We start from the raw sequence: 15,284 nt of genomic DNA on the forward strand, positions 1-15,284 counted from the left end.
GTATTATCCTCTTTGAATATAAAAGTTTATATTTTAAATAATAGATTTTAAATTGAATGTACAAAATCTAAATTATACATTATTTGATTTTGATTTTCATAATGTAATAATATACCGTTAACGCAAACTATACGTTTTGAAGATTCTAAACTAAGTGAGTTAAAAATAGAAAATTGAATCAAAGAATCACTTTTACAGATTATGTAGTGAAATAATAAGTCAGGAAATTATTTGTGATTTTTTCGCCTAAATATGTAGGACAAAAAGTGTAGCAAATAAAAAAATAGAAGAGTGACACCCCGATATATTCTAATTTGGCTACGAAGTGTAATATGACTTACATCCAGTCTCCATCAGAATAATAATAGAATTTATACTTTAATTAAGATAGATTACAATTATCAATTCTAAAAGATTCATACTCTTGTAAACCATCATAAGTTATCCTACTCTAATTAAGATAGATTACAATTACCAATTCCAAGAGATTCACACTCTTGTAAACCATCTAAGTTATCTAAAACTTAATAAATCACCTAGATACTAACCCCACTTAATTAAGAAGAACCAAATGCAGTTTAACTCATTATATTTTCGAAATCAAAATACTCAAACAAATTAGACATAATGACATAATCTATTTTATCCGATAACTATTTGACATGTCATAAGAAATAACTAATTTTTTAATTAAAAAACAGTTGAGTAAAATCCACTCTATATTTTTATATATTTAACATCTATAACTATACTTATTAAATATAATATTATACATTTATTTTAGTGGTAGTTAATGAATGCAAAACTAAAATTAAAAAAAAGGGAAAAACTATGAATTTCAAATTTTAGTCCCCAACATTTTCTTAGGAGTAATTGAACATTTGAACCTTAATAGTATTATTCTCACTTGTAATTAACCATTTTACAAAGACAAATGTTTCACTTGATTTTCATCAATTGTAGTCCTCCTTTAGTTTACCACAATCAAAATCAGATTTCTTCAACACCAAGCCAGCAAGAAATGGAGCCAAAAACTTGTCCCTAAAAAAAGAAACCAATTTAGAACCACCACCACCCTCTTGAATAGTACCAACAACATAGGCACTTGTAACAAGATCAATGCTTCTCCATCTCCTCTCATTTGCATATTTCATCAAAGCCTCCTCAATCCTCTTATATTCTTGTTCCTCTCCCTCTTCATTATTGGAGAGTGATAATGATGCCTCACCTAGGCACCTTGCTAGAACAACACCATCTTCCAAAGCAGAGCAACCACCTTGGCCGAGGTCCGGCGTCATCGGATGGAGTGCATCTCCGGCAACACACACATTCCCTTTGCTGATGTTTCCAAACAAGAGCTCCCATGGATGTCTATATCTCAATGGAGATGACATAAAGCTATGTAACTCTGTGTTTTCTATCACTGTTCTAATATCACTTTGCAACTTCTCAAGCTTCTCTAACACAAATTGCTTCAATTTTGCTGGGTTATCTTCCATCTCTTTCCCTGAAATAATATTATACCTTTTAGTGTTTTATTATTTTGAACCAAATCAACCATTAAAAAATCATATCAGTTCAACTAATTTTTTAATTGTTTGATCGATTTTTTTAATATTTTACTAGTTTGCTAACCACTGATTTTTACCCTCGAATCAATCCAATTTAGTGGCTAATTTTGTATTAACCGGATCAAATTGACCTGTTCAGTCCGATTTTCAGAATCATTGATAGGTTAAATGCTTGCGTGACAAGTCAAATACTTATTGTCCCATTGAATCAAAGTCAAACAAAATCTTTATAAAAATCAGGATTCTATAAGGAATACAAACTTATGAACTTATGTTTTTTGAATGAAATGATTAATGCAAAAGAGATTATCACCTTGGGGGGATGGTGTCCAAGTGAAGAACCAATAAAGGGTCTTGTCATCAATAGGAATAGCACCAGCTCTAAAATCATCTCCAAAGAATTGCATGAACTTGTGCTCAAACCCATGATTGTTCTTCAACTCTGTACATCCCCTGATCGCCGATCTCCCCACGAAAGCCGCCGCCTTGAAGCCTAACCACCTTGCCACCACTGAGTTCACTCCATCACAACCAATCAATACCTTTAAAGTTACAAACAATCATCTATCATATGTTGAGCTTTACTAACTTGTGTAATATATTTTTCATAACAAATTGCTTGGTTAAATGAATAATTTCTTACCTTGGTTTTGATGGATGTTCCATCAGCAAGATGGAGAATCTTAGAGAAACCAGATTCCTCAATAGCAACAACCTTTGACAAGTACCTAATGGTTCCACTTGGAAGCTCATTGGCAAGTGCTTCCAACAATAATTCCCTTTTAATGCATCTGGTTTCAGAGGCTCCACTGCATAAAATAAAACAAAATATATTCAATGAACAAAAGTGATTATAGTGAAATTAATCTATATATCATTATAGAGTGTACTTACCCCTTTCCCTTTTCAATGAACGAAACAGTTGATGTTTGTTGCCCTGTGATCAATGAAGTAGTCACATTCCTGCAGTAATCCAATACACACATTAGTATTATAAATTTCAAGTAAACACCAAACTAATCCCAAAGAATTTCATATCAAATACTTTGATTTCCAACTAACTTTTATTCTCTAAAAAGTTACTCTTATCGGACAAATTAGTCGTTCCATCTTAGAGTCTATTCTTTAGACCTAATTATTTTATAATAAAATTTAGGGTTATTTATTTCGTGCTTTAAGAATTTTTTTTTATTGAAAACTAAAAAATTTAAGTTTCCAATGCATTTGTTTTACATTTATTAAATAAAAACTTTTAAAATTTTTTTACTAATGATAAACTTAGCTAGACCCTAAAATTTATTAAAAATGAATGAATGACCATTTGTATTCATAAAAGATGAAAACACTGACATATATACTCATACTTTATCGAAACTAAACTTGTACCCATGCAAGATGCTCTTCGTGTGACAAAAGTACCCTATGTGGCACTCCAACCCTCCAAAGACAGAGTATTTTTGTCACACAGAAGCCATCTTGCGTGGATACAAGTTTAGTTTCAATTTAGTATGAATACATATGTCAACGTTTTCATCTTTCATAGGTACAAATGGTCATTTATTCTATTAAAAATTTATTTATCCAACATGCATATCAAAATTTGATTAGAAGCACGAAAAGACAGAGGGACCAATAATCTGTCCAACGTGAATAATTCTCTCTGGAGAATAAAAATTTCTTAAAAACCAAATTATGTAATGTGAAATCAATTTGAGTGTTTATTCTATAATTTGTTTACTCTTAGTTCATAATAGGGTTTATTACCCATGAAGGTGAACATGTTTGGGGCGAAGAATGTGTGCAACACCAACAGCTTCCAAAGCCTTCCATGCATTCTTCCATGTTAATAGAGCAAAACCAGTGGCTCTCAATTTATCTGAAGATTCTAACACCAAACTTGGGATACCCAACCTGCAAATTACATGTGTATTAGTAAAGTAAATCTTGGAAATTTAAATACACATTTGAATACATAAAAGTATAGTATATTGTACCTTTGAAGTCCTAAGGCAGTTGTAAGGCCAGAAACACCAGCACCCACAATCACAATATCTTTAACTAATGTTGTTGTTGTTGTTGATGTTGTTTCCATTTCTTAATAGGCCTTAATCTTTGATGTGTGTGTTATCTCTTATTATATCCTTATTTATATATGTGGGTACACTTGTTTTTATAAGTGCTTTTGGTCAAACATGGTGAGTGGTGACGGTTGTGCTTATTTAAGATTAAAGGTGCCGTGATTCTTTTTTATTTGCTTCAAGACTCGCAGAGTACATCTGTCACTAAAAACAAATATTGAAGCAACATGTAATTTTTGTGATTTATAAAATAATCAAGGTGATTTATTTAAACTATGCATGTAATTTTTGAGTCATCATATACGTGACCTTACCAATTATATATATATATATATATATAAATACTATTTGTACAGTAAAATTAGTCACTAAAATAAGCTACTAATGTATTTTTGTATAAATATATGTGTAGTTTAATTTCTTTTCAATGTGTATTTATATTTCAATATGTATTTTATACTAATGGCTAATTTTAGTAGCTAATTTTAGTGTACACGTAGCATAACTCATATATATAATATTATGATTCTGGTAAAGTACTAAATTGGTCTTTTAAGTTTGGGTATAATTTTATTTTGGTCTTTAAGGTTTAAAATGTTCTATTTGAATCTAACAAAAATTTCATTTAGCTTCAATGAAGTTTCACCGTGAGGTCAAAGTTAAATAATTAACGGAATATCGTATATGACAGCAGTACAAGAACAAGATCGACAATTTGGAAAACAAGTATACGCTCCAAAGGCACAAAATCAACCATGGATGCATCAATACGTTTATTTATCATTCTCCTTAGTTCTATAAAAAACATTTCATTTAAATTGTAAGAAAAATAATAAATAAATGTATTGATGCATTTACGGTTGATTTTGTGTCTCTGGAACTTGTATTGTTTTTTAAATTATCAACTTTGTTCTTATACTACTGTCATGTATGACATTCTATTAATTATTTAACTTTGATCTCACGATAAAACTACATTCAAACTAAATAAAACTTTTTTAGATAAAATACTTTAAATCTTAAAAATCAAAACAGAATACCTAAGGACTAATTACCCTTATGATTCCAAACTACATGGCAATGTTAATATATTATTCACTATTTAATTATTTATTGCATTGTTACTTTCACTTGAATATTCATGGATAAGCTAGTAAGAGTGGCGAGAGATCCAAAGATGGCAAAAACAAATTTGAAGTGCAGCCATTTAGCAGCCATATTATGGACAGATTTGTGATCAACATTCATTGAATCTAAGTCAGTTAGCTCCTTGTCATTGCTGACTCCTAAGACATTATTGTTCAAAACAAAATATGATGGATTTACTGTGGACACAGGTGCAATATTTGAACGTTGAATATTTTAAAGAAAAATTATTGCTCTACATCTTTGTTTTTTACATTATTTACAAATAATTAAAAAAAGTTAAAAAATAAATTCAAATAAAAATATAAAAAATATAATATAAAAGTATAAATTAATTTTATAATTATGACATATTTAAATATATCTAGTAAAAAAATATTTTGCCAAATTTAAACTTATTTAGAGCAATTTTTAATAATTTATATGAGAGATTAAGAAATGAAGTAATAGTAATAAAAATTGTATGTAATATAATTTATAAATAGACCAAATAGTATAGTAACAAGAGTTTTATATAATATGTATTAGTAAGTCAAATAATGTGCGATTTAAATATTTATAACTGATTCTTTTATAATTATGATTATTATAATACTTTATTTATAAATTTATTATATTTAATTAGTAATTTATGTTTCAATGAATAATAATAGATAAGAATTTTTTTTAATTTTTTTAAAGATGATCGATTGACTGATTTTCATATGTTATCATATATTTAGAAGTGTCGATGTGACATTATTAAAAAAAATTAAGATGATTAAAATTTATTGTATAAAAAGTTAGTATTAATCTTTATAGATTATAAATAGATAAATAGATAGATAGATATACAATAATTCTTTTAGAGAATGGTATGGAATGGATTCTCTCAACTTTTTATTTTATTTGAGATTTGAAAGAATAAAATGTAATTTTTTATTATATATTTTATAGATAGGACAAAAAAATATAAAAAATATTAAAAAATAAAAAATTATATTTTACTTTTTTAATTAAAAAAAATTTGAGAGGGTCTATTTCTATGTTATATATCCTTATAAATAATGCAGGATTGCTTTGTTTCAAAATACCAAGGGAGAGAAAGAAAAAGGTAGTGTATTTTTTCTAACCGAAAGAGGTGCGAGTAATACCTAAAAATGATGTAGTATGAGTTTTTACTCGGAAAATATTTTTGGGGATAATAGCTCTATAATTTTTTCGTATCGAAAAATCGGTATTCAAAAATCACTATATGTAATTTTTCTGTGTTTAACAATGTAGAAAAAATATTGTGTTATTTATTTTGAATATAATGAATTTCTTTCGAAATTTTAGCCTATGATTTTTATCTAAATTTTAAATTTTTCATATAAAATATTAATGTAAGTTACAATTCATGGAATTTTTTATTTTTAATATGATGAAAAGAATGGTGTATACCTGAGTTATGGGTAGGAGTGTCCATGGATCGGATCGTATCCGCAGATCCGCGGTAAATATCCGCATCTGATCCGAATATTGTGGATACGATCCGATCCGCACCCTTTGCGGATCGGATAGCGGATATCTGCTCTACATCCGTGTATCCGATCCGCAGATCCGCACAATAATAATTAAAAAAATATATATATATATATATATATGTTTGGTATAATATTTACTTGTTTGTATGTTTTAGTTAGTAATTATTATTCATATATTGTATTATTTTATTTTTGTTATTTAGAAAGAGTTTGATTAAAAATATTTTAGGAATAAATAAGTTGAAAAGTATGAAAGAAATATTTTTTTGAATTTTTTTACATTGAAATATGATTAAAAAGAGAAGGTTTAATTATGCAGATATATCCGATATCCGATCCGATCCGATCCGCAAATCGGATCGGATCCGGCACTAAAAAGTGCGGATATCATATCTGATCCGATGGAAATTGTGCGGATCGGATCGAATTTTCGGCCATATTCGATCCGCGGACACCCCTAGTTATGGGGGTTCATGGTGATTTACTGACGTATGGTGACTGTTCAAGAGAAATCGGACCGTCCGATTTGAGGTACTGAAAATCCTGGGTCTGATTTGTGTACTGGCAGAAAACTTTGGGTTCGATTTCAGAAAACCCTGGGTCCGATTTGTGTACTGGCAGAAAACCCTGGGTCCGATTTCAGAAAACCCTGGATCCGATTTGTGCCCCTCTCTCTTTGCAATGAAATCGGACCCTTCGATTTGTATACTTTTCACAATTTTAAAAAATACCAAAAATTACAATGTTAAGATATATCACTACTCCTACTTCCATAACAAAAAAAATTAGCCACAATTCATGTAATCGTTTTTGTATAGTACTATCCATTGTAAGTATACAGTACTATTTTTTCTTTTTTTACGTATAAAAACTATTCAAATATACAATATTTTTTGGTGGCTTTTCAAATATACAATATATATAGTATTATTCACGAGTATGATTTATTTGGGTCAAATTTATTTCTCTTTGGTGAAGATTAAAAACTATTTAAATGTAAAACAAACCCTCAATTTACAAATTTATTTGGTTCATGGTAAACACAACATAACAACTATGATATCCATATTATTTTACAAAAAAGATAATGCTTTCATAAGTTGTGATAAAATGACGCCAATGAGCTAGAGTTCAAATGACATCATCTCTCCATATTCACCTAGAAGTTGTGGGTTCGAGTCAAAGATTTCTCTGGGTTCATTATTAGTCGTCTAATTTTCCACAATCAAAATCAGATTTCTTGAGTAACAAACCAGCAAGGGATGTAGCCAAGAATTTGTCCCTCAAAAAAGCAACTAATTTAGAACCACCCTGCTGAAAAACACCAATCATATAAGCAGTGCTAATGAGATCAATGCCTCTCCATCTTCTCTCATTTGCATATTTCTTCAAAGCTTCCTCAATCCTCTTGTATTGTTGTTCATCTTTCAATTGCTGTGTTCCTTGTTTCTTGGAGAATACGTCACCTAAGCACCTTGCAAGAACAACACCATCTTCCAATGCAGAACAACCACCTTGGCCAAGATCAGGAGTCATGGGATGGAATGCATCTCCAGCGACACAAACGTTTCCTTTGCTGATGTTTCCAAACAAGAGCTCCCATGGAGGTCTATATCTAAGTCGTGACGAAAAGAAGCTATGTAGCTCAGTGTTTTCTATGACTGATCTTACATCACTCGGCATTTTCTCAAGCTTGTCCAACACAAATTGCTTCAATTTAGTTGGGTCATGTTCTTGATCTTTCTCTGCAAGAATGGTAACTATAATATTAAATCTCATAGGCTAATAACCATTGTAAATGAATGTTCAAAGTAATCAACAATTTCCACAATAAACCAACTTTGAAAAAAGATTCAAGGACTATTCCTTAAACAAGTGTTAGTGTGCATAGTGGTTTGCAAGAATCTATGATCAAGACAACACCTTTTTTTTTAACATAATTTAGCTTGTTTTAGGAGTTTAAATAAGGAAGCTTAAAACAATTCTACTGGGCTGAAAAAAAGGAATCACCTTGATTGGTATGATTCCAAGTAAAAAACCAATAAACACCCTTTTCATCAGTAGGAATAACCCCAGTTCGAAAACCGTATCCGAAGAACTGCATAAACTTCGGCTCAAACCCATGATTGTTCTTGTACTCTGTATATCCCCTGATTGCAGATCTTCCGGCGAAAGCGGCCTCCTTGAAGCCTAACCACTTTGTAACCACAGAGTTCACTCCATCACAACCAATCAAAACCTATTCAGTTGCAAACACCAAACATCCATTTATATGGATCAGTTAAGGTTTACTAGCATTCATTGCATAAAACTTATTTGTTATGTATATGTCATGAAATGTAACACATTGTTTTAGTTACCTTAGTTTTGATGGTTGTTCCATCAGAAAGATGCAGTATCTTAGAGAATCCAGATTCCTCAATAGCAACAACCTTTGACAAGTATCTGATTCTGTCATTAGGAATCTCACTGGCAAGTGCTTCCAACATTAAGTGCCTTTTAACACAACGACTTTCACTGCATCCATTGAAAACCATTCCATATGGAAAACTTCTCAGATTAAACTAGAACTGAATAATAATAATCAAACAAAAAGCATATATAGTGTACTCACTTCTTGAAAGAACCAGTTGATGTCTGTTGCCCTGTGATCAATGAAGTATTCACATTCCTGCAAACAAATTAACTTCTTATTCAGTTTAACTAATTCAAACCTGAAAGATCACGAGTTAATATTCAGATTAGTCCCTAAAGTTACATTATTCAAGTCTCAATCTGGTCATCAAAATCGATTTACTCAATTTGGTTTCCTAACTTAGTATTCGTATTAGTCCCTGCTTAAGGACTATTTTAACTTCATGGATCAATTTGAGTATTAACTCAAAGATCACATATTGAGAATGCGAATAAGTATGATATGAGAAAATAGTTAGTTGGTAGTTACCCTTCAAGTTGAAAATGTTTGGAGCGGAGGGTGTTTGCAACACCAACAGCATCCAAGGCCTTCCATGCATTCTTCCATACTGTTAGAGCAAAACCAGTAGCTCTCAGTTTATCTGAAGATTCTAGCACCAAACTTGGGATACCCAACCTGCATCAAACAATTTATATTATGATCTCTAAATCATATTGATTCGGGTGGATTTCGTGAAAAATAGATTAAGTGAAAAATAATGGTTAAGATGAGAAATTCGGGGTAAGTAAACTTGTGAGGAAAAACACTTCTATTAATGGCAAATAAGCAATACAAGAACTAATGATGAGAAATAGAGGTGGAGAACAAGTGTTGAGATCTCCACTAATGTCACAAGAGGATGAATGAGCTTTGTTTAAAGTAGACAGGGGTTGGTTAATGGTTGTCGAGTGTTTTGGTGGAACACCAGAACGCCAATTTTTACTCGTGAAGGTGGTGAATGAAATGAAGAACAATGAAAGAAAATTTGGGTAGAGAAAAAGATGAATTTTATAGCTTGTTAGCTTCAAAAGTCAGAAAGATCTAGAAGAAGGTGAAGGTGAAAGTGAAAAGTAGTGAAAGTGAAGAAGAAGATGATCCTGATTTGAAGAGATGGCTTGAAGTCCTTTTATAGTATAAAACCATGATGAAGAGGAAATCTATTGTCCAATGATTTTTAATCTGATATTTGATCTACTGCTTTTTCCAAAATATCTTTAGGTGTTCCTGTCACCTCAAGTCTTGTCAACTGGAAAGGTAAGAAATTGATTACAGCACGCTAAACTAAAGCTCATGACATGTGACATTAGTGAAGGGACATCTAGTTTGATTTTCTTTTAACTAGATGACACATTTACACTTCAAATCTAACCAATCCATTTCCACCAATATAGTTCCACCGAAGAAAAATTCAACTCCTCAAGGTGTTCTTTTGGGTTCCATCCTTTTATAGCCCAATACCTTTAGGAGAAACTTAATTCTTTTTTGACCATGTTTATAGGTCATTATAAAAATTAATTATGTACAAAAAAGGTTTATATTTTTAGTACACAATCACATATAATCATGGTTTAACTCTTGATTCCTATAATTTTATCAAATTTTCAATTAGGTTTTTATATTTTTTTTTTTCAAAAGACTTAATTATAAATAGTATAAGAACTCGATCGAAAGAAAAAAAATATATGAAACTAATTGTAAATTTGATAAAACTATAAAGATCAACAAAATAATTAAAGCTATAATCATCATATGGATTAAATATAATACAAAAGTCTATTATTTTGATGGAAGATACCTGTGAAGCCCTAAGGCAGCAGTTAGGCCAGCAATTCCAGCACCAACAATCACAATATCTTCTTCAATTAACACTGTTGTTGTTTCCATGCTTTTGCTTTTGGGGAGAATACTTAAACTTTAAAGTGAATGTTATGATTGAACACATCACATGCAGGGAACTTAAGTAGTGTGGTTGGAAATACATGATGACGACTATGATTATGACCTGGATTATTGAAGGACCAATGTCCCATAATTCATTTGTTGCTGATGACTGGTCATACGTAAGCACTAACCACCCTTTTTTATTTTAATGCCTTCTAAGTTTATCCGTATTATTTTTTTTTACTATTAATTGCTATCACTAATGAGTAATCACTCTTGAGGCAAACCATCTGTGCACATGCAATTGTTTGGGCGGAAAAAATCGTCATTGCTGATTGTTGGTAGGTCCCCAACTTCAAGTGGGACCTACACATACTAAAATAAAAAAAAAACAAAAAAAGAGAAATAAAGTGGCTATTAGCCATGGAAAGAAAGAGAGAGAGAGGAAGCACGAAGCTTCATTCTTTGAATAAAAAGAAAAAATGGTGTTGACGGAGAAGAGAAAGGTTGGGGGAAGAAGGTAAGCTATTTTGATCTGATTGATTTGGTAAATTTGCTTTATTTTTTTATGAAATTTTAATATGTTATTTCTAGTGTAAAGATAAGAATTAGGATATAACTTGTTAGTTGTATTGTCTTTTTTTTTTTGCCTGATTTGAGATATTTACTTTATGAAAAGTTTATGTTAATTCCATCAGTTTTGATTATATATTTTGTTGATTGTTGAGATGCTCTAGTATTATTAGGAAGACTAATTGTGTATCTATTATTCTGATAGTGAAAGATTTTTTTAGACTAGGTTCTGTGGATTTTTTGTGCCTCTTTTGGAAATTTTTCCACGTTAAAATTCTAGTGTCTGATTATTTAATTTCTGTCATTATATTTCCTGCTTGGAGTATCTTTGGTATCACCTATTTAATCGCACAGGTTGTGTGAAAATTATTTTTGGTGCTTTCGCTGTTAGACAGGTTCTTGTTTTGAACCTTTGTTGAGTTTTTCCAACAAAGTGGTATCTAGAGCTTTGGTTGTTTATCTCTGTGCTGATTAGATGGAGGAAAATACTCATGGACTAAATATGGTTAAATTGAATTTCCAAAATTATTCAATTTGGAAGACCCTCATGGAAGATATGTTGTATAGCAAGGACTTGTATGATCTTGTAGAGGGAGATAAATCCAAAGATACTAAATCTGATGCTGAATGGAAGAAGATGAATCGGAAGGCAGTTGTTTTGATTAGGCAATGACTTGATCTTAGTGTGTATCAACATATTGACACTGAAACGAATGCCGAAAAGATGTGGAACAAATTGAAGGAGCTATATGAGAGGAAGAATGTGCAAAACAAGGCATTCTTGATCCGGAATCTTGTCAATATGAAGTATGTTGTAGGTAAATCAATGTCGAAACACTTGAACATTTTTCAGGAGACAGTGAACCAACTGACAAATAATGATATCACTTTGAATGATGAGTTGCAAGCCTTGTTGTTGTTGAGCTCTTTACCTGATAGTTGGAAAGTTCTGGTTGTGACACTGATTAACTCAGCTCCAAATGGGAAGTTGACGTTAGCAATGGTTAAAGAGAGCATGTTGAATGAAGAAGTCAGAAGAAAAGAGCGAGATTTGACTAATGCCTCCTCTCAGTCAGAAGCACTTGTTTTAGAGTCACGGGGGAGAAATCAAAGTAGAAAACCTCACAGTTCTGACAAATCAGAGAGTCGAAGCAAGTCAAGAGGAAAGTACAAGTCAAGAAAAGAGTTCATTTGTCACCATTGTGGCAAGTCGAGGCATATCAAGAGGTATTGTAGGTTCTTGAAAAGAAAACAATCAAGGGGAAGAAACGAAGACAAAGGTAAAGATAGTGATAAAAAAATTACTGTTATTGTTTATGAAGATGTTCTTATCACATATGATGAAAATTATGTGAATCTTGTCTGTGATGATTCCACTTAAATTATAGGCTCTGGTGCCTTATGTCATGTCATGTCACTTTGAGGTGTGAATTTTTCACTTTTTATACTGCTGAAAATTTTGGCAAAATCAAATTGGGAAATAAAAGAATGTGTGATATCATTAGTATGGGTGATATGTGGCTTGAAACTAACATGGAATGCAAGTTGCAGTTGAAGAATGTTAGGCATGCGCCAGATATGCGGTTCAATCTCATTTCAGTGAAGGCATTGGATCAAGAGGGGTATTGCATTTCCTTTGGTAGTGGAAAATGCAAGATTACCAAAGGGGCTCTCATTATTGCTAAGGAAGACAATAGTCTCAATACTCTACTAGTTGCAAGCAAAGTTGTGCAAAGAAGATGTGAATGTAGCTGATGATTTCTCTTCTGATTTGTGGCACATGCATCTTGGTCACTTGAGCAAGAAAGGACTAAGCATCTTAGCCAAGAAGCACTTACTTTCAGTTAAAGGTACAACTTTAAATACTTGCATTCATTGTTTTGTTGCAATGAAAGCATGCTAGAGTATCATTTCATAATTATGGATCTTATAGGAGATCACATGTTCTAGATTTAGTTCACACTAATGTTTGCACTATAGATGCTAAGACACTAGGTGGTGCATCATATTTCGTTACTTCTATTGATGATTATTCTTGAAAAGTGTGGACTTTTGTTTTGAAATCTAAAGATCAGGTGCTCGGAATCTTCAAACACTTTCATGCAAGTGTTGAAAGAGAAACAGGAAAAAAATTGAAATGTGTTCGAGCAGATAATGGTGGTGAATACAGGGTCCGTTTGAAGAGTATTGTAAAGGACATTGGATCAATCTTGAGAAGGCGGTTCCTAAGACCCCTCAACATAATGGAGTTGCAGAGAGAATGAATCGCACTATCAATGATAGAGTCAGATGTATGCTCTCTCATGCAAAGTTGCCTAAATCCTTTTGGGGTGAAGCGATGAGGACTGCAGTAGATCTGATCAACATTTCTCCTTCAGTTTCACTTAATGGTGATGTTTCAGAGAAAGTTTGGAGAGAGAAAGATGTCTCCTATAAATAATTGCGAGTGTTCGGCTGCAAAGCTTTTGTTCACATTCCAAGAGATGAAAGGTCCAAATTGGATGGAAAGTCAAAGTAGTGTATCTTCATGGGTTATGGTCACGAAGACTTTGGTTACAGATTATGGGATCCAGTGAGCAAGAAGATAATTAGAAGTCGAGATGTGATTTTTTTTGAAGACCAAACTATTGAAGATCTTGAGAAGACAGATAAGCCAATAACTGTTAGTTAGACGTTCTGCTAATGATGAATCTAGTCCTTCCACTAAACCTCCTATTGATGGGGGAGATGTACAAGTTGATAATGATGGTGATGATTTGCATGATGAACCCACACCTCAACTTGAGGTGCCAAATGCAAAAGTTTCGTCAGATGTTGAAGTTCCACCTGAATCACCAGTTGAGCCTGAATTGAGAAAATCTACTAGAGAGCGTCATCCTTCTCAGAAATACTCTCCTCATGAGTTTTTTTTTCGATAATTCTATCCTCACTAAAGTCCAACAGAAGGTGAGGTTTCTAGGCAAACCACCACACAAGTGGCAGCCCTCAACCAAAACAAACATAAACAAAAAGTATCAAAGCAAGAAAGATACAATAAGCAGGCAAGCCAAGCCAAATCCAAACAAAACGAAAGCCAACAAAAAGGGAATAACACCAACACAAGGAGATCTCCAGGGTGTAGGCACTCAATCCATCAACCAAGAGGTGCCAAAGGTCGAGACCAGTAGTTAACACACACTACTACTTCATTGATTGCTGACTCCACTGAGAACAACTCCTCGTTAAAAATCATCTTATTTCTACCTTTCCATAAGCTCCAAATGACAGCAAAAAAACACAGAACCCACCTCTCTTTATAATTATTAGGGACATTCCTTTCAAACCAAGATTCAAAGCACTTAAGAGACTCCCCAGGCCAACCCCACATCACATTGAATTCCTTCAACACAAAGGACCAAACCTTCCACGCTTGCTCACAACCAAAAAATAGGTGGTGAACCGACTCAGGTAACTTCCCACACAGCACACACTCTGGCTGAGGGACAACGCCACAACTGAAAAGTCTTTCTCTAGTGTTAAGTTTTTCATGCATCACAAACCAACACAGCAGCTTCACACGAGACGGGGTAGGCCCCTTCCAGAGCTTCGAAAAACCGCGACTACCCACCACTCCAACACCCTGCCCTTGTTGATTAAGATAAGCCTGCAGAAAGGAATTCACAGAAAAGGATCCCAAACTTTCAAACCGCCAAGCTAATGAATCCTCACCTCCCCTAAAGGCACCCAACTTTGGCAGGAAGTTCAACAGCTCTTGCACCTCCTCCTGCTCCCACTGCCAGGGTTGACGCCTCCATTGAAACTGCCACACCCAAGACAACCCATCCCAAATACCACAATCACTATTGTGGCAATCTTTATCAAGAGCAACAGAAAACAGCTTAGAAAACCTATCCTTAAGGGCTCCACCTTTTATCCACCCACTATGCCAAAAACTAGTCCTATTCCCATTCCCAACTATCAACTGTAAACCTTCTCTAAACACCCCCAAAAGCTCCTTATTTTTCCTACTAATCTGCATAATATCTGTCCACACACCACCACCGCCACAGCCCTCCAAGCCAATCAGATTCAAACT

At 32.9% G+C, this 15,284-nt stretch overlaps 2 protein-coding genes across 2 annotated transcripts; both read right to left on the reverse strand.

Moving 5' to 3' along the window:
* Nucleotides 1-836: 836 nt before the first annotated feature.
* Nucleotides 837-3,780, reverse strand: LOC130950426 (monooxygenase 2-like). The gene is made up of 6 exons (XM_057878912.1): nt 3,566-3,780; nt 3,336-3,482; nt 2,466-2,534; nt 2,215-2,380; nt 1,885-2,113; nt 837-1,507 (listed from the first exon to the last, which is right to left on the reverse strand). The coding sequence occupies exons 1-6, from the start codon at nt 3,661-3,663 to the stop codon at nt 954-956; spliced, it is 1,263 nt and encodes a 420-aa protein (XP_057734895.1). The 5' UTR covers nt 3,664-3,780; the 3' UTR covers nt 837-953.
* Nucleotides 3,781-7,297: 3,517 nt separating this feature from the next.
* LOC130951445 (monooxygenase 2-like) lies at nt 7,298-10,736 on the reverse strand. Its single transcript, XM_057880095.1, has 6 exons — nt 10,551-10,736; nt 9,245-9,391; nt 8,915-8,971; nt 8,661-8,817; nt 8,311-8,539; nt 7,298-8,045 (listed from the first exon to the last, which is right to left on the reverse strand). Exons 1-6 carry the CDS (start codon nt 10,637-10,639, stop codon nt 7,504-7,506), a joined length of 1,221 nt encoding a protein of 406 aa, XP_057736078.1. The 5' UTR covers nt 10,640-10,736; the 3' UTR covers nt 7,298-7,503.
* Between the last annotated feature and the right edge of the window lie 4,548 nt (nt 10,737-15,284).

This window comes from Arachis stenosperma, chromosome 9 (assembly GCF_014773155.1).
Source record: "Arachis stenosperma cultivar V10309 chromosome 9, arast.V10309.gnm1.PFL2, whole genome shotgun sequence".
Lineage (NCBI taxonomy): Eukaryota > Viridiplantae > Streptophyta > Magnoliopsida > Fabales > Fabaceae > Arachis > Arachis stenosperma.